An 18,076-nucleotide genomic window follows, 5' to 3' on the forward strand; every position below is an offset into this window, starting at 1 on the left:
AGGAGGAGTTGGCATGAACTTAACGGCTGCAGATACCGTTATTTTTGTCGACAGTGATTTCAATCCTCAGAATGACTTGCAGGCAGCAGCCAGGGCTCATCGGATTGGCCAGAACAAGTGAGAGATTGCAACACCAGCCTTATTCTACATCCTGGGCTCCTCAGCAGTTCTGGCGTGGGAAGGAAATGAAGAAGCTAGTCCTGTCACTACCAGACTTGGCTTCACTAAAAGCACAAACACTGAAAAGACTAGGAGGAACCCTTAGAAGTTATTTAATTCCTTTTTCTTGAGTTAAGATCTAATTTAGTTTAAAAATGAAGTTATAGAATTGTAGAGTTACGCTAAAAAGATGAATCTTACCCTTTGACCAGAGGACAATTGAGATCCACCAGAGGTTTTCTTCTTCTGTTCCCATCAGAAACCCATTTATGGTCCTCTCCTCATCCCTTCCTTGAATCCCTTGGAAAGCTTTTGTCAGGCCAGATCTCTCTAACAAATGCTCAGGCCCACATAGTACAGTCTCCCTTCAGTTGTACTCTGGATGTGGTATTTTGGGTTGTTTCCTTTTAGGGATATCAACCTTGTGCTCACCCGTGCAGACCCTCACAGCAGATTCCTCTCCTTTGACTCCATACAGGTCTGTTAAAGTTATTCGGCTGATAGGCCGAGACACTGTGGAGGAAATAGTCTATAGGAAAGCAGCCTCCAAACTGCAGCTTACCAATGCAATCATAGAGGGAGGCCATTTTACTCTGGGGGCCCAGAAACCTGCAGCCGATGCTGACCTCCAGGTATAATACATTGCGTTCCCCTTAAGAATGTGTCATGTTGTCAGTACTTTGTTGTCGGTGAGAAAGTAAACACAAAGAACTGGCATTAACAACCAACTCTCCCCAACCATACATTTGTTCCCTGGCCAAACATATCTGCCATGGTATCTACTGCATGCAGGCAAGGAGCTAAAAATGAACATGATATATTAAGCAGAATATGGAATAACAAGGATGGGCTTTAGATCCCCCTCACTTGGATTCAGATCCACACCTGGTCAATTAGTGGCTGTGTAGCTTTGAGCAGATACCTTAAAACCTCTCAGGTGTACTCTGCTTCTCAAAAAATGAGAATACTGGAAGTTACCTCAGAGGATTGTTTAAAAAAATTAGATAAACTAAAGAACTAAGCATAATAAATGATTATGGATCCCATACCTCATCTTTTTTTTTTTTTTTTTTTTTTTAAGATTTTATTTATTTACTCATAGACACAGAGAGAGAGAGAGAGGCAGAGACACAGACAGGGAGAAGCAGGCTCCATGCAGGGAGCCTGATGCGGGACTCGATCCTGGGTCTCCAGGATCACACCCCAGGCTGTAGGCAGTGCCAAACCGCTGCGCCACCGGGGCCACCCCCATACCTCATCTTAACCCTAGACCGTTTGATCACTAATCTTCATAGTCAGAGGAGGGAAAATGAGAATTCAAAATTATGCTTTAGGAAAAATGGATGAACGAATAGAGGTAATTACTTGAAGAAGGGAATACTGGGTAGGAAACAAACAATGACTTGAAGATTTTCTCTTCTGGAAGAAGGCTTTGAGTTATTCTACAGTAACCCCTGCGTTAAAATTAGAACTCATAATATATCTTAAGTTCTTCCATTTTGTCCCGGGGATCATATTCACTAAAATAGTCAGAAGCACTTCAGACAATACTTAGTACACAATAAGCATTCAATAAGTGTTCACATCTGCCTTTCTCTAGGGTAATGAACCTGCTTCCTTCTTTCAGGACTTGAAAATCTTATACCTCTTAGATTTAAAGCCACAACCACACCTTTTATTATTGGATTATTTTAAAACAACAGACTGCTTTCATTTGAAACAAGGGCATTGGGTTGTCACCTTTGTTTTTGGCAACCAAAGAGATAACTAGTACAGTCTGGATGGAGAAGTGAGAAACAGACGTTAGAGCCAGAATGTAACCTTCTGGTATCCTTGAGCTGGGCAAGAAGTCTGACAGAACTCTCTTAAACAGCCGGTGTTGGGAACAGTTTATGTTCCCACCAGTGTTTGGCTCACAAATACTAGGCCATCTAGAGATAACTAACCCAGTCTAAAAGGATAAGATAGGAACTAGAAGCCAAGATATGAGTCTACCTTGATTTGGAATCTCAAAGAGTTAGTGCTTAAGAAGTTGCAAATCTGGAAGTAGGAAGCTAAAGCCAGGGAAATTATTTGAACTGTTTGAGTGGTTCCTATGTCCCCAGGTAGTAGGCTAAGGGTACATTTGAGATAAGGGAAGAGAAGCAGGATAGTACAGTGCCAGAGGAATATCCAAGAAGATTAGAATTGAGAAATGGCCTTCAGGTCTGGCTGTCAGTTGTTAACTTGCCTTTGTAAAGGTGTTTCCATAGAGCGCTGTGGTAGGAACCCAGGTTACCAAAGGAAATAAGTCAGTTAATAGTAGAGGGAAAGTACCAAGTATAGCCGTCTTCTTCCAAGTTTATCTATGGGAGAGAAGCTAACTGAGTCTCTGATGCGGCTGCTAGAAGTGCCCATGAAAAAGATTCTGAGAAGTGCTATATTTAATGCAGGATGTTACTATTCTTTAGGAAAAAAATTGACTAATTTTTCTTGTTGTTATGGAGAATTGTCAAAGTCAGCATCACTGATTTATCACCTCTCTGCTTGGCCACCATCCACCTACTAAATAGCCTTGTCAGTATCATCATGGGGAGAGAAGAATGGCTGACCAACAGAGAAGGAATTTGCCTTGTGTCATTAAGCTACATAACAAATCACTGACATCCCAATATTTGGTTCATGAGAACTAACTGGACTTTTTCGTTTTCTCCATTCAAGTTGAGTGAGATACTTAAATTTGGTTTGGATAAACTGCTATCGTCTCAGGGGAGCACCATGGATGAAATAGACCTGGAGAGAATCCTGGGAGAAACAAAAAATGGCCAGTGGATCTCTGATGCCTTGGCAACAACAGAAGGAGGAGTCAGGGAGCAGGAGGAAGGCAGTAAGTTGGGGGTAAGGGTAGAGCGAATGGCACAGCCACCTGAGTTAGACTTGAGTGAGATTGGTCCCCATAGAAAGTCCTGGATAGTGCTTCCTGGGGCATCTTTTCCTACCCAGCCCTATTCTCATCTTAGGCACGCTGTTTTAAGATTCTTGGTCTAAGAATTCTTCCTAGACTGACTGGAAATTCTCAATTTGTAGCTGAACTTTGAACTCACTCAATGATATTAACACTTGTAGTAGTATCTCAAAGATTCTAATTTGTACTATTTCTGCCTTGGTTGCAAGTATCTTCTCCTTTATTCATAAATCCCACTGTCCTTAGTATGGCACCCTCCACATAGTGCTTGCTTTTCTGAACAGTAGAATGATTTGGTTTTTTTACATTGTTGTTAACACTGGTTGAACATTTATTCTGTTCTTGATCAGAAGTGTGTACTGCATCATGTGTTCTATATCTGTTTTTTCATTTTACCTTCACCATACCCCCATAAGGTGTAGGTGCCACTAATTTTTTTTTAAGTGATATAATACACTTAACCATGAAATGATTTTATCTTTTCTGAATTTGGTCAACATTTGTTCTTTTTTGTCCATTTCAGCTCTGGGTACATGAATTTCTGACTTGAGGTGTTTTTTCACATAGTAGTTTTTGTAAGGATGTTCCTTGCTATCTTCTACTTATATTTGTCTTGCACCTGTGGCAGCAGTGATTCAGTGTGGACCGGGTGAGGTTTGAGAGTCTTATTCTAGACTTTTTAATTCAAGAGTATCTTATTCCACAGATACGCAGATATGTAGTTTCTTTACTAGATGATGCCTCCTTTTTTGGTAGGGGATGGGGTTGGCATGACTTCAGTTTTGTGATTCTCTTGTTTCTCTAGAATTCCCAATTTCCATCACTTGCTTACCTTTTTTGCCATAAAACTGCCAATTTCAATCACTTCCTTTTTTTTTTTTTGCCACAGAACTGCCAAGGGATGTCTCTTTCTCCTCCAGAAGCAGTGCCTTCCCAGATTGCTGGCTGCATGCACTTTCTGGTCCCTTCATTTCAATTCCTTAGTAGCCCATGTTCTGATCTACTGAGTCTGAGATGTTTTGCCCTTATCATTTTCCCATGTAGGGTGTGGCACTATTTTTGGGGTCTGCATCCAACACTGCTAGTCTCTGCCTCACTTTGTACTCTGGTGTGTGCTTAGGAGCTGGCTCTGTTGGCACTTGGATGTTTATTTCTCTATTTACCTCCAAATGGAAGTTTATAATGTTCTCTAACTCCTAGTTTTATAGTAGACATGGATTAGGGGTGGTTTCATAGGGTATATGGAGAGATTGGAATTTACTAGGCAGCTAGTATTATTCTATAGGACACAGATCTTGGACTCTTCTCATATTTTGCTTTTAAATTTCTTAATATTAGTATCCCATCTTTACTCTTTGAGTACTCTTTCTTAGTTTTAATCTCATCCCGTTTTCATAATGTCCTCTCTTGAGACATTTAATATAACTTTTATTTTTATTTTTTTTAAGATTTTATTTATTTGAGAGAGAGCAAAAGAGAGCGGAGCACAAGCGGGATAGGGAGCTGAGGGAGAAACAGACCCCCAGCTGAGCAGGGAGCCTGATGCTGGGTTCTGTCCCTGGATTTCAGGATCATGACCTGAGTCAAATACAGATGCTTAACTGACTGAATTGACTGAGCCACCCAGGCGCCCCACTTTTTTTTTTTTTTATTAAATATTTTATTTACTTATTTGAGAGAGAGAGAAAGCAGCAGGTGCTTTTCAAAGCTCTAAAAGGGGCAGTTGGGTGGCTCAGTTGGTTAAAGCATTTGCCTTTGGCTCAGGTCATGATCCCGGGTCCTGGGATTGAGCCCCGCATTGGGCTCCCTACTCAGTGGGAAGTCTCCTCCTCCCTCTGCCAATCCCCTTGCTTGTGCTTTCTCATTGCTTCAGCCACTTTTTATATTTTCCAAGAGTTATTGAACTTTCCATCCACTATTGTCTCATATCTTTTCAAAATCCCTTTACTGCCATTTAGTGGTTTTAGGTCTCTAAATGGATCCATGTGACTGTGTTTTAAAGTTATACTTGGATTACATGAAATACTGAAGCTTGCACCTATTTCTGCACTCATCTGGATTAATTTCAGCTTATTTTCCTAATGTTACTAGGACAAAATAAAATTTTGCTGTTTTCCAGAAATATAATTTTATTCCTTAGTCAGTGCAGCTGCCAGAAAAGATTTCCTACTTGTATTAAAATTTGGAATCTTGTCTTTGATCAGTGAGTACATGTTCATTCTGTGGTAGATGGTTCCCCTAGCAGGACATAGATGAAGGTCTAGGCCTATGGTCTCCAGCCTCCTCTTGGCTGCAGAATGAGAACAGGGAGTATGATTAAAAATAATATAAATGAATATGAAAGACATTAGTTAAAGCAATTCCAATTAAAAACAAATAAAAAAATAGGGTTGCTTTATCTGGAATGGCAGGGTTTTTTTTAAAAAGCATGTTTATAAGTTGAGAATTGCATGCAATATGAAGCTACATATGTTGATCATATTTGACACTTCCCAGCTCTTTTTTTTTCCACTTGTTGATAGAGCACCTCATTGAAAGCCCCCTGCTGATTTAATTAGCAAATGCCAATTAGAATTACAGCTGGTTGGATTTGGGTATAAGTGTGAAGCAATTGATCTCTTGAGAATGAAATGTTTTGCTTTCATACTCTCCAAAGAAAACATACTTAAAGCTGATTTCATAATGCTGTGAAAATACATTCTTTGGTAATATGTGCTATTAAATATGCTTCACTTTAGAATCATTATCTCACCTCTCTGGTTGCTGATCTTGGCTTGTCATGACTTCTCCATATCAGTGATTCATGATCTTGGCACATCACCCAACCTTTTGGCCTCTGTGTCCTCATCTGTAAAATGGTGCTGTTAATGTAGCTTTACTCTTTTAAGTAGTTGAAAAATCAAATGTGATAATAGATGTGAAAGTGTTCTGATAGCATAAAATACTGTCAAGATTACACTATTTCATTATTGTTATTACTATAATTAGTATTTGCTGGCCTGTTCACTCTCCATTCTTCTATAAACAACAGTAATGCACTGAAAAGAGCATGCTGGCTTTTGAGTCAAAATCTTGCCTTCTTCATTTATTAGCACTAAGAACCAGGGAGTCCCTTAATCCTTGTCTGAGCCTCATTTCTCCCTTTCTTCAGCAGAGTTACTTATACCAGGATTGTGGGGAGGCTCATAAAGTTACTTCATGAAATCTGAAAAGAATAAAAGGGATTATTTTTGTGATTCTCTATTTTCTCACTGATTTCCCACTTGTTCCTTTTATATTATAGAAAAGAGGGGAAAGAGTTAAGTATTAAGTATGTGCAGAATAAAAAAATTATGTTCTTGGTTATCTTTTATTAAGTGATCTTATTATCAATGAGATCTATGCTGAAGAGTGGTGTGGAATTAGTGATGAGTGTGATCCCAGGATTCAACAGGGAGGAGGTATCCAGCAGAAACTTGCAGACCAACTAGAGATAGACCAGAGGGCATTAGCCATGTCCTCTCCTTTAAATAGTAAATGTGTGAGATCCCTACCTGTCACTGTTAGTGGGATCCAAAATCAGTACCTTCATCACAAGCTAGTCTTAGCCCATTTAGAATACAAGCTGTTCTCTTAGTTGCCCTGGTTATTGCTTTGAATAGAATTAATCAATTTTTCTCTAGTATCTGACATTTCTCTTTTGTGTTTTATGTTCTTAGAAAACCATATGTACTTATTTGAAGGTAAAGATTATTCCAAGGAGCCTAGTAAAGAAGACAGAGAATCATTTGAACAACTGGTGAACCTTCAAAAGACCTTTTTGGAGAAAACTACTCAAGAGGGCCGGTTACTCCGAAATAAAGGCAATGTAAGGACTACTCATGTAAAAGAATAAATTCTCCCAAATTCACACCCTTCGAGAATAAAAAAATGATGATGGGAGTAATTTATTGAGAAATAAGTATGTAAATATTTGTTGAAATATAATTTACTCTAGTATAGAACCTATGTAAAAGTTACCATAAATAACATTAACAAGAAGAGTGTATTTTACCATTTAATGCAGGTGAAAGCAGCCCTGTCCATCTTAGCCATCCCAGAAGAGATCACCAAAATGCTTCCAATAATTTATCCCTATGCCACTAAGAGAGGGTAACAGTCATGAACAATATATGTAATGTCCTTGGTATTTGGCACTTAGTATGTGCTCATTAAATGCTAGCTATTATTAAGATAAATCGTGATGTTGAAATACTGTTTGAGAAAGAATTATATAATACATTATAGGAGGATTTCCTTTAAAAATAGTTAAATCCGGGCACCTGTGTGGCTCAGTTGGTTAAGCATCTACCTTTGGCTCAGTTCATGGTCCCAGGATCCTGGGATCAAGCCCCGCATCTGGCTCCATGTTCAGCGGAGAGTCTGCTTCTTCCCCTCCTTCTGCCCCCTACCCCTACCCCCTGCTCATGCTCTGTCTCTTGCTCTCAAATAAATAAAATCTTATAAAAAAAATAAAAATGATTAAACCTAAAATGGCCTCTTGTAGGGTATGCTTTTTATAAAAAAAGGTTACTTTTCTGAAGTACCTGATTGCTATTGAAATTAATCAAATGATGTACTGCTATAACAACCATGTGCTTTGGTTAAGTTTAGAGCACTATCCTGGTCACAGGGCCAATGAGATGTGTAATGTGAACAGTAAATCGAAGTGTCTTGCCACCACTTCCCACCATACAAAGGGGTATGGAGATGCAGTTTTGTGAAATATTAAGCGTGTTGCTGTCTACACAGAATGTGTTCTAGGAGATGAATGGAGCTCATGAAGGGATATGCAGCCTCCAACTTCCCAGTTATAGATCTTGTTCTTCCAGGTTCTCCTCCCAGGCCTTTCAGAGGAATCTACCAAAAGGAAGCGGATTTTGAGCCCAGAGGAACTGGAGGATAGAAGGAAGAAGAGACAAGAAGCAGCAGCTAAGAGAAAGAGACTAATGGAGGAGAAAAAGAGGAAAAAGGAAAAGGTGGAACACGAGAAAAAGTATGTATTATTCAATGATATTATAAAAAAGCTGGTGAGGGTCATGTTTTAAGGATACACTTAATCTGCAGTTGAACACTTTAAAATTGCAGTAAATTTTTATAAAACTGGTAGCTCCTTCTGATAATAGAATATTTTTTTTTAAAGATTGAACTTTAACCCTAACAATGTACTTTTGCAAAATGTCCTGAGTGCCTAAGGTAGAAAGACTTATTCAGTTGAAGTGAGAAGATGTTAAGATTTTATTGTAGCTGTCTGACAAAGAGTAGTTCACTTGAAAGTACCTTAATCTTGTTCTTAAAAACAGGGACATCCAAAAAAAAAAAGGGACATTTGGTGGCTGCTCTTTATTGAAGTATAGTCAGGAGGCAACTAGGCTAGTCAGTAAGACTTCTTGTTGATTTACAAATGAGCAGAATACTGCAATCAGGGTGACTATCTAATTGCATTTCCACTGGGCACTTGGTGTTTGTGAATAGCAGGATGGAGTATGCTCTGAGGGAAATTGTGATAGGCCAGGTTAATTTCCTTTTCTCTCTGGCCTGTTGAAGGATGGTGTGGTGGGAATCCAACAATTACCAGTCCTTCTGCCTGCCTTCCGAGGAGAGCGAACCAGAGGATCTAGAGGACCAGGAAGATGAGAGTTCTGCCCAGCTGGATTATGAAGATCCAGATTCAACTGCCATCAAGTATGTTAGAGGTGATGTCACCCACCCACAGGCTGGGGCAGAGGATGCTGTCATCGTGCACTGCGTAGGTAGGAGAAGTTGTACCGGCCCAGGATGGGTGCCTTGTTCTTTATGGTGCTAAGAACTGGGGAGGAGGAGGCAGAAGCCTGACCAAGGGGTGGTTATGGGGCCTGACCAAGGGGTGATTATGGGTCCAGTGCAGTCCTGCGGTCAAAAGGGGGCACGTTTTAGAATCCAGCAACATAGATTTGACTCTTGGTGCTCTCCTTTAACTGGTTGCATAGCCTAATCTCCTGGGCCTCAGGTTTCTTTATTGGTACAGTTGGATAATTTCCTGTTCTCTGCACAAGGTGTTTAAGAAGGGGGAAGAGACATCTTTTGAGAAAAAGTAAAACTCCAAGCATGTTCCCCCCACTTCTGTGATCTTTGCACTTTTTACTTCCTCTGCCTGGATCCTCTTTCCACAGAGAGCCACAATAAGTATTGTTTAAATGTCTGCATCTCCGATCTCCCCTAAGTGCCTCACATAAAACAGACCCCACCCCCATGCTTCTATTATTCTCTACCCTTTTTCCTACCTTATTTTACTTTATTACATGTATCACCACATACATATTATGTATGTGTTTGTTTCTATTATTGTCTCATTGCACTGGAAAATAAACTTGATGGGAGCAGGATTTTTTTTTAATCCACTGTTGTAACACTAGTTCCTAGAACAGTGTCTGACACATAATACATGCTAACAAATATTTGTAGGATGATTGAATGACTGTAAATAGAAGGTACTAACCAGCTATGTTAGTAGCAGCTCAAATAAGTCATTTAACATTTTTTCTTCCTTACCTGTAAAATGGGAGTTGTATGCTATTGTATTACCAATGCTTTAGTTGTTGTTATGTTACAACTGCTTTCCATCTTTCCTATTATGATAGCCAGGTGTATTCCATAAAACCTAAACATATTTGAGAAGTCTAACCCGTGGTATTCCTGGGAGGCCACATAGGTGTTTCTTCCCTTTGAAAAACCATTCTCCTACAAATCTAGTTGGCATACTTTTTGTGTTTTTGAATTGTGAACTGGAATTTGGATGTTTTTTGTTGTTGTTTTCTATCAGATGATTCTGGTCGCTGGGGCAGAGGTGGTTTATTCACAGCTTTGGAAACACGGTCTGCTGAGCCAAGAAGAATATATGAGCTAGCTGGGAAAATGAAAGGTAAGAATCAAAGCAGAGAAAAGGGGTAGGAATGGAATAAACGAAGAGAGAACACAGGATAGGTATCACATGGGTTATGAAACATTAAAGAGTTAAGAGAGCTAGTTTGGAGTCTCATTAGCTAGTTTTATCATCATTAAACTAGTTTTGTGACTTTGAGGCAGTCTCTTACTCTCCCTGTACCTGTTTCCTCATTTGTAATTTGTGAATAGTACTTGTTCTACCTACGTCATGGGACTATAATGAGGAGAGTGGATATACAGGTGTTTTGATAATGTCAATCCCTGTGTGCGTGTTCAAGTATTGGCATGAAGAGCATTTCATTGTTTACCTCCACTATGACCAACTCACCCCATCTACATAAGGGAATATTTCCAAAAAATGTCAGACCTGTAGGAGAGAAATCAGACCCACCATGAAAGTGCTAACAAGAGCTCAGGTTGAATGTTGAAGAGGAAGAGGTTGTCTTATGAGGTTAGTATACGCTGAGATACAGCACTTCTTAGAGACAGAAGTAAAGATGTTTGGGGCCAGAGGAACTTGGAAGTCTCCTTTGGCATGGAGAAGGAGAAAGGGTACCTTTTATGTGGAAAAATCACAAAGTAGCAAAAGGAGTAAAATTACTATTGTCATTATTTCCTGGGGACTTGAGAGGCCAAGGGAGTTTGTTCAATAGAGAAGAGCCCTTCAGATTCCTCAGATTGGTTTTCCCTAATTCTTCTGCCTAGTTCTCTAGGGTAGAAAGGGATATAAGGACCTAGAAGGAATACTCTTTCTACTAAAATAGCTCACTGACAGAAGATTTAATAGGTTAAAATAACTGAGATCTAGATATTGATTGGGCAGTGGGAAAGCAGAGAATTCAGGACAGATCAGAGCTAGACATCAAGACCGAGGAATGCTTGTTTGGATCCTTGTCTGAAACTGTGAAGGAAGCAGGATGGGAAAATGAGAGGCCAGAGAACAAAGCATGGAAAAAACCTCCACTTAAGAGAAGCAACAAGAAGAGGAGACAGAAGGAATTGTCAACTAAGAGAACCTTGAGAATGAAAGAGGAGAGGATGTCAGGAAGGTCTGCATTGTCAGGCACCAAGTGAGGGTGAGAACTGAGAAAAGGCCTTTGGATTTGCATGACCTTGGAGAGGAGACTGTGAAGATTAAACCTACATTGCAGAGTTAAGGTGTAAGTGTCAATGACAAAACAGGGTTGAGAGGGTACGTTCTTTTTCTGAAGAAGAACTGAATTAGGGTAGATGAAAATGTGGGCTAGAATTACCAGGGAGTGCTTTGTGGAGATAGTGAAAGTAATCTTGGGCCTGGAAAGATAGGTTGAATTTAAGTGGGTGGAGAGAAATGGAAAAAGACCCCTGACTATGTCTCATACTTTTTGATATTCCCGCAACTCCTGTCATTCCCAGTACAGGGTATTGAATGACCCAGGCAGTTACATGGTGAATGTGTTTAGGGAATGGTGTGTAGGCCAGGCAGGCCAGAGGAGGGGGTTGAGGCTGACAAAGAGAGGAGAATTTGATTTTTTTAAAAAGGTTTTATTTATATACTCATGAGAGATATAGGTGGAGGGAGAAGCAGGCTCCCTGTGGGGAACCCAACATGGGACTTGATCCCAGGACCCTTGGATCACAACCTGAGCCAAAGGCAGACACTCAACCACTGAGCCACCAAGCACCCTGAGAGTTTGATTTTAAAGAGAAGGATTTGGACCACATTATAGAAGGTTGCATATGGCTTTTTCAGGGAGATGCCATTCTAAGCAGGATCTTATCTAGTGGATAATGGTTAGTCATTTGGGAGATACTTGGCCTAACAGAGCCAGTAGACTCTTTAGAATGACTTAAAAGATTGGGGTTCAAACCGAAGTACATAAAGCCATAGAATTATTTTAGCACATTTTTCTAGAGCATTAATTTGATTTGATTTGGATGAGTTAGGAAAATGTACAGATAGATACAGATATAGTAGAGTACAATGTTTGAGTGCTTAAAAACAAAGCTAAGACTTCTGAAGAAATTTAAAGTTCATAATGCTCTTCCCTTCACATCCCCAGATGCCTCTAGTTTGCATTCACTCTCCAATGCCTGCAGGAGTACTCTGTAGGTAATATGTAGGGGACATTGAATTGGGAGATCATAAAAATTCAGAAATGAAGAAGATGACATAAGCAATGTTCCTCCTTTTATTCCCTCTTTTAATCAATAAATTAGACATCCATACACAAACAAAAGCATATTGGTAGGTCTTTGGGGACCTAGCACCTTACTCCAAAGGCGCTGCCACCCAGAAGAGACAGACAAACCTTCCTACAGGCTGTGGAAACAGCACAGTTGCCTAGACCCCTCCTGCCCATGTCAGGCAAAAATCAGATGAGTGCTGATGGGGCGGAGGTGGGGGGGAGGGGGTTACTCATGGAAGAGACAGAACTTGCAGAAATCCAGCCTTCCTGTAGGAAGATTCCAGCATACCACTGGAGAAGGAAAAAAACGAAAGAAAGATAGGAATTGGTTGCAGTGGAGGTGGTAAGAGAAACTCTCCTGGTGCCTTTCCCCCAAGGAAACACTGAATGGACTGATGTATTTAATGGAGGTGATCTCCCCTATGGAGGGAAAGGAAAGTGGTGTGAGCTCCTGCTGTCCCAGTTAGATGGAACACAGCTGAAGAAACCCATTTTTCTCTACAAGCACTCAGAGTACTAAGGTGGGAGCTCTGTGACTGGGAGGAGGCAGATCAGAATTTCGAATGGCATCAGAGGGATTGTGTACAACAGGAAGCTCACCCACAAGTCTCTGGGAATGCTACACTCAGGAATTTCCTTCCTGGGTCTACAGGCTCCCCCAAAACACCTAGGCTAAACCCACTCTTCCTGACTCTGCTGCCAGCTCTTTGTGCAGGCTCCCAAATGTGTCTGTGAGACAAGCTCTGGTGGACAGGGAGCACACCTAGAATAGGCCATGGTCATTGGTCAAAGAATAAAACCTCAAACCTTCTAGAATGCTTCTTCTAGAATGCTATTTCCAATAGCCAACCTGGTGAATTGTAACAAGAGCTGACACAAAGACTTAAAAATTTGGTCCCAAGAGAGCAAGAAGAGTGGAGCAGGTATACCTCATGCACAAGGAATAACTTAGATAGTAACAATACTACAGAAGATAAAACTACCTGCTGAAAGTAGTGAGCACAGAGTTAAGGAGGTATCTGCTACTTCAAATGCAAAAGCAGCAGTGCATAACACGAAAAATGTGAAAAATCAAGGAAATTTGGCATCACAGAAACAAAATGACAGTTCTCCAGCAACCAAGCTCAAAGGCACAGAATACTGCAGTCTAACTGATAAAGAATTCAGAAAAGCAGTTATGAATAAACTCAAAGACTTACAAGAAAACTCAAAGGCAATTCATTGAAATCAGAAATAAACCATATGAACAAAATGAGTTCTATTCCGAAGAGATTGAGACTGTAAAACAGAACCAGACAAATTCTGGAGCTGAAGAATTTGATGAATGGGATGAAGAATACAATAGAGAGCAGCTGTAGCAGGGTAGGCCAGATGGAAGAAAGAATACATGACTTATAGGATAGGAATTTTGAAATAACACAGAAGAGATGAAAGAATAGAGATTAAAAAAGAGCAAAGAAAGTACATGAGCTATGGGATTGGATCAAAAAGACAACTATCAGAGTAAGAGAAATATCAGAATAAGCAGTTTTCCATAAAGGGAAGAGAGGGACTTGGGGGCAGATTTAATTTTTTTGTTTGATTTTGTAGAGATTTTATTTACTTATTCATGAGAAACAGAGAGAGAGAGAGAGAGAGGCATAGACAGGCAGAGAGAAAAGCAGGTTCCCCATGGGGAGCCTGATGTAGAACTTGATCCCAGAATCCTGGGATCACTACCTGAGCCAAGGGCAGATGCTCAACCACTGAGCCACCCAGGGGCCCCTCAGGGGCAGAGTTTATTTAAAGAAATGATAGCCGAGAACTTACCAAAACTGAGGAAAGACTTGGACATATAAGTCCACAAAGCTGATAGGTCATCCCATTATCTCAATGCAGAAAGATCTTCTCCAAGACACATTATAATGAAACTGAAAAATCAATGATAGAGAATCTTAAATGAAGCTGGGAGGGTGAGTAGGGGGGAGAAGAACATAACCTACAAAGGACCCTCATTAGGCTATCAGCAGATTTCTCAGCAGAAACTACAGGCCAGAAGGGAGTGGAATGACATATTCAGTGCTAAAGATAAAGACCACCAACCAAGTATCTGGCCAAGTTATCTTGCAGATAAGATATCCCAGACAAAAGCTCAGGGAGTTCACCACCACTAGACTTGCCCTACAAGATGCTGAAAGGAGTTCTTCAAGCTGAAATGAAAAATACTAATCCATAGCATGAAAACATGGAAGTACACAACACATTAGTAAAAATGAAAAATAGATGGAATTAGGTAACTGTAACCTCTATTAGGATGATGCTTTAACCACTCATCTGTAGTATAAAGGTTAAAGGAAAAGAGCAGTAAAAAGAACCATAGGTACTATAAATTGTTAATATGCAACATAAAAAGAGGTAAAAAAGGATAAAAGGAGAGTCTTAATAGGCGATTGAATATAAGTTACTGTCAGATAAGATGGCCTGTTTTATCTGTAAGATGTTTTATGGTAACAACATAGCAAAAACCTAGAGCAGATCCATGAGACAAAGGGGAAATAGACTATACCACCACAGAAAATAACCAGTTTATGAAGGTAGGCAGAAACAGAGGGGAAAAAGAAAAAATGGGAATACAGAGCCACTAGAAAACAGCGAATACTGTGGCATTAGTAAGGACTTCTGTAAATTAACTACTCTAAATGTGAGTAGATTAAATTCATCAAGCAAAAGGCACAGAGTGGCTGATGGAAAAAAGCTAACAAAAAACAGGACACAGCTATCTGCTGCCTACAAGAGATCAACTTGAGCCTTAAAAACACAAAGTGAAGGGATGGAGAAAGATAATTCCATGTGAGTAGGAACCAAAGAAAGTGGGAATAGCTATCCTTGTATCAGACAAAGTAGACTTTAAAACAAAATGGTAACAAGAGACAAGTAAGGTCATTACATGATGATGAAGGGATTAATCCATCAAGAAGGTGTAACAGTAGTATATATGCACCTAACATCAGAGCATCTAAATATATTAAATATTAACAACTATGAAGGAAGACAACTATGAAGGAAGAAACAGACAACAAACAATAGGACTTTTTTTTTTTTTTAGATTTTATTTATTGATTCATGAGAGACACAGAAAGAGAGAGGCAGAGACATAAACAGAGGGAGAAGCAGGCTCCTTGCAGGGAGCTTGATGTTGGACTCAATCCTGGGACTCCAAGATCACACCCTGAGCCAAAGGCAGATGCTTAACTACTAAGCCACCCAGGCGTCCCAATAGGAGACTTTAATATATCACTTTCAGCAATGCACAGATTATCCAGAGTAAAGCATCAAGGAAATGATAGATTTGTACCAAATATTACATCAAACTGACTTAATAGACATTTATAGAAAATTTCATCCAATGGCAACAGAATACACATTTTTCTCAAGTATACATGGAACATTTTTTAAGAATGCATCATATGATAGAGCACAGAACAAATCATAGCAAAATAAGACTGAAATCATACCAAGTATCTTTTCCAACCACAATGGTATGAAACTAGAGATCTTTAATGAGGAAAGTTAGAATATCTACAAATATATGGAAACTAAATACCACACTCCTGAACAACCATTGAGTTGAAGAAATCAAAAGGCAAACCAAAGAATATCTCAAAGCAAATGGAAACACAGCATACCAAGCAGTGATGGATGCTTCAAAAGCACTTCTGGTAGGGAAGTTAATAGCAATATATGCATATTAAATGATATTTCAAATAACCCACGTTTATACCTCAAGAAACTAGAAAAAGAAGAACAAATTAAGTCCAAAGTTAGCAGAAGGAAGGAAATAAAGATCAGATCTGACATAAATAAAATTAGAGACCAGAAAATCAATAGAAAAGATCAGTGACTCTAAGAGCTTTTTTTGTTTTGTTTTGTTTTGTTTTGTTTGTAGTTTTATGGTTTTATTAACACAAATTAGAAGATGAAATCGACAGACTTTTAGCAAGACCCATTAAAAAGAAAACTCAAAATCAGAAATGAAAGAGGAGAAATTATAGCTGACACTGCAGAAAAACGTTTAAAATCCTAAGTCACTATTATGAACAATTTTATACCTACAAATTAGATAATGTAGAAGAAATGGATAAATTTCATAGACACACAACCTACTAAGACTGAAGCAGAAAGAGATATAAAGTCTGAGCAGATTGATAATGAGTGAGGAGATTGACTCAGGTTTTAAAGTGCCAGATGCCTTCATGTATGAATTCTACCAAACATTTTAAGAAGAATTATTGCCAACCCTTCTCAAACTCTTCCCAAAAAATTGAAGAGGAGGGAACACTTCCAGACTATTCTGTGAGGCCAGTATTACCCTGATACCAAAGCCAAGTAAGAACAGTATAGGGAAAGAACACTATAGACCAATATCCTGAAGAATGTTGTTGCAAAAATTCTCAAAAAAAAAAAAAAATACTAGCAAACCATATTTAAGAACTCATTAAAAGGATTTACACACCATGACTAAGTGGGATTTCTCACTGGGATGCAGGGATAGTTCATCATATGCAAATCAAATGTGATACAGTACATTAGTGGAATGAAAGGCAAAAATCACCGAACCTCTCAATAGATGCAGTAAAAGCATTTGACAAAGTACAACATCCTTTCATGATGGAAATCCTCAATAGAATAAAAGAAGAACATACATCAGCATAATAAAAGCCATATATGATATCCACAGTTAACATTGTATTCAACAGAGAAAAATCAAAAGCTTTTCCTCTAAAATCAGGAATAAGACAGAGGTGCCTGCCTCTTCTCTCCATTCTTATTTAACATAATACCAGCAGTCCTAGCTACAACAATCAAGCAAGACAACTTCTTAAAAAACATCCAAATCAGAAAAGAAAAATTAAAATTGTCATGGTTTGCAGATGATGTGATCTTATATATTAAAAGTCCCAAATTCCCAATATGTTGGATTTAATCAATTGGAAAAAGAACTAGTGGATGTAATCAGTCAATTCAGTAAAGTGGCAGGATTGAAAATCAACACACACAAAAGGAAGGAAGGAAGGAAGGAAGAAAGAGAAAGAAAGAAAGAAAGAGAAAGAAAGAAAGAAAGAAAGAAAGAAGAAAGAAAGAAAGAAAATCAACACACAGAAATCAGTTCCTTCTCTGTGTACTAACAATGAAACATCTGAAAAAGAAATAAGGAAAACTATCCACTCACAGTAACATCAGACACAATAAAATACCAAAGAATAAATTTAACCAAGGAAGTAAAGATCTAGATAATGAAAAATACAAGACTTTGTTTAAAGGATTTTAAGAAGATACAAACAATTGAAAGATATTTCACGATCAGAAGAGATAGTATCATTAAAATGCTCATTTTACCCAAAGTCATCTCTGGATTTAATACATTTCCTATCAAAATTCCAGTGGCATTTTTGACAGCAATAGAATAAATACTAAAATTTGAATGAAACCACAAAAGACCTTGAATAGCCAAAGCAGTCATTAGAAAGAACAAAGCAAGTGGCATCACACTTCCCAATTTCAAACTATACTACAAATATGGTACCAACATAAAAATGGACACATAGACCAACAGAACAGAATACAGACACCAGAGTTAAACCTCTACATACAGTGCCAGCTAATATTTGATAAAGGAGCCAAGAACATCCAATAGGGAAAATAGTCTTTTCAGCAAATGATGTTGAGAAACCTGGATTACCACCTGCAGGAAAATGAAATTGGACCCTTACCTTATTCCACTCACAAAAATTACCTCAAAATAGATCAGACACTTAAACATAAGAACTGATACCATGAAACTCCTAGAAGAAAACTTAGGGAAGAAGCTCTTTGAAATTGGCCC

General features: G+C 38.9%; 1 protein-coding gene across 4 annotated transcripts in view; it reads left to right on the forward strand.

Annotated features, from left to right (window-relative positions):
- The window catches only part of CHD1L (chromodomain helicase DNA binding protein 1 like), an 82,473-nt gene that overhangs the window by 57,976 nt on the left and 6,421 nt on the right, over window positions 1-18,076 (forward strand). For 3 of the 4 annotated variants that reach the window (XM_038561972.1, XM_038561974.1, XM_038561973.1), the window contains 7 exons: window positions 3-117; window positions 638-791; window positions 2,860-3,025; window positions 6,802-6,950; window positions 7,954-8,117; window positions 8,669-8,874; window positions 9,924-10,022. In XM_038561972.1, coding sequence (XP_038417900.1) covers window positions 3-117; window positions 638-791; window positions 2,860-3,025; window positions 6,802-6,950; window positions 7,954-8,117; window positions 8,669-8,874; window positions 9,924-10,022 — 1,053 coding nt within the window. The remainder of the gene's footprint in view (window positions 1-2; window positions 118-637; window positions 792-2,859; window positions 3,026-6,801; window positions 6,951-7,953; window positions 8,118-8,668; window positions 8,875-9,923; window positions 10,023-18,076) is intronic. The other variant, XM_038561975.1, reaches the window with a different exon arrangement.

The sequence above is a fragment of the Canis lupus genome, chromosome 17 (assembly GCF_011100685.1).
Source record: "Canis lupus familiaris isolate Mischka breed German Shepherd chromosome 17, alternate assembly UU_Cfam_GSD_1.0, whole genome shotgun sequence".
NCBI lineage: Eukaryota > Metazoa > Chordata > Mammalia > Carnivora > Canidae > Canis > Canis lupus.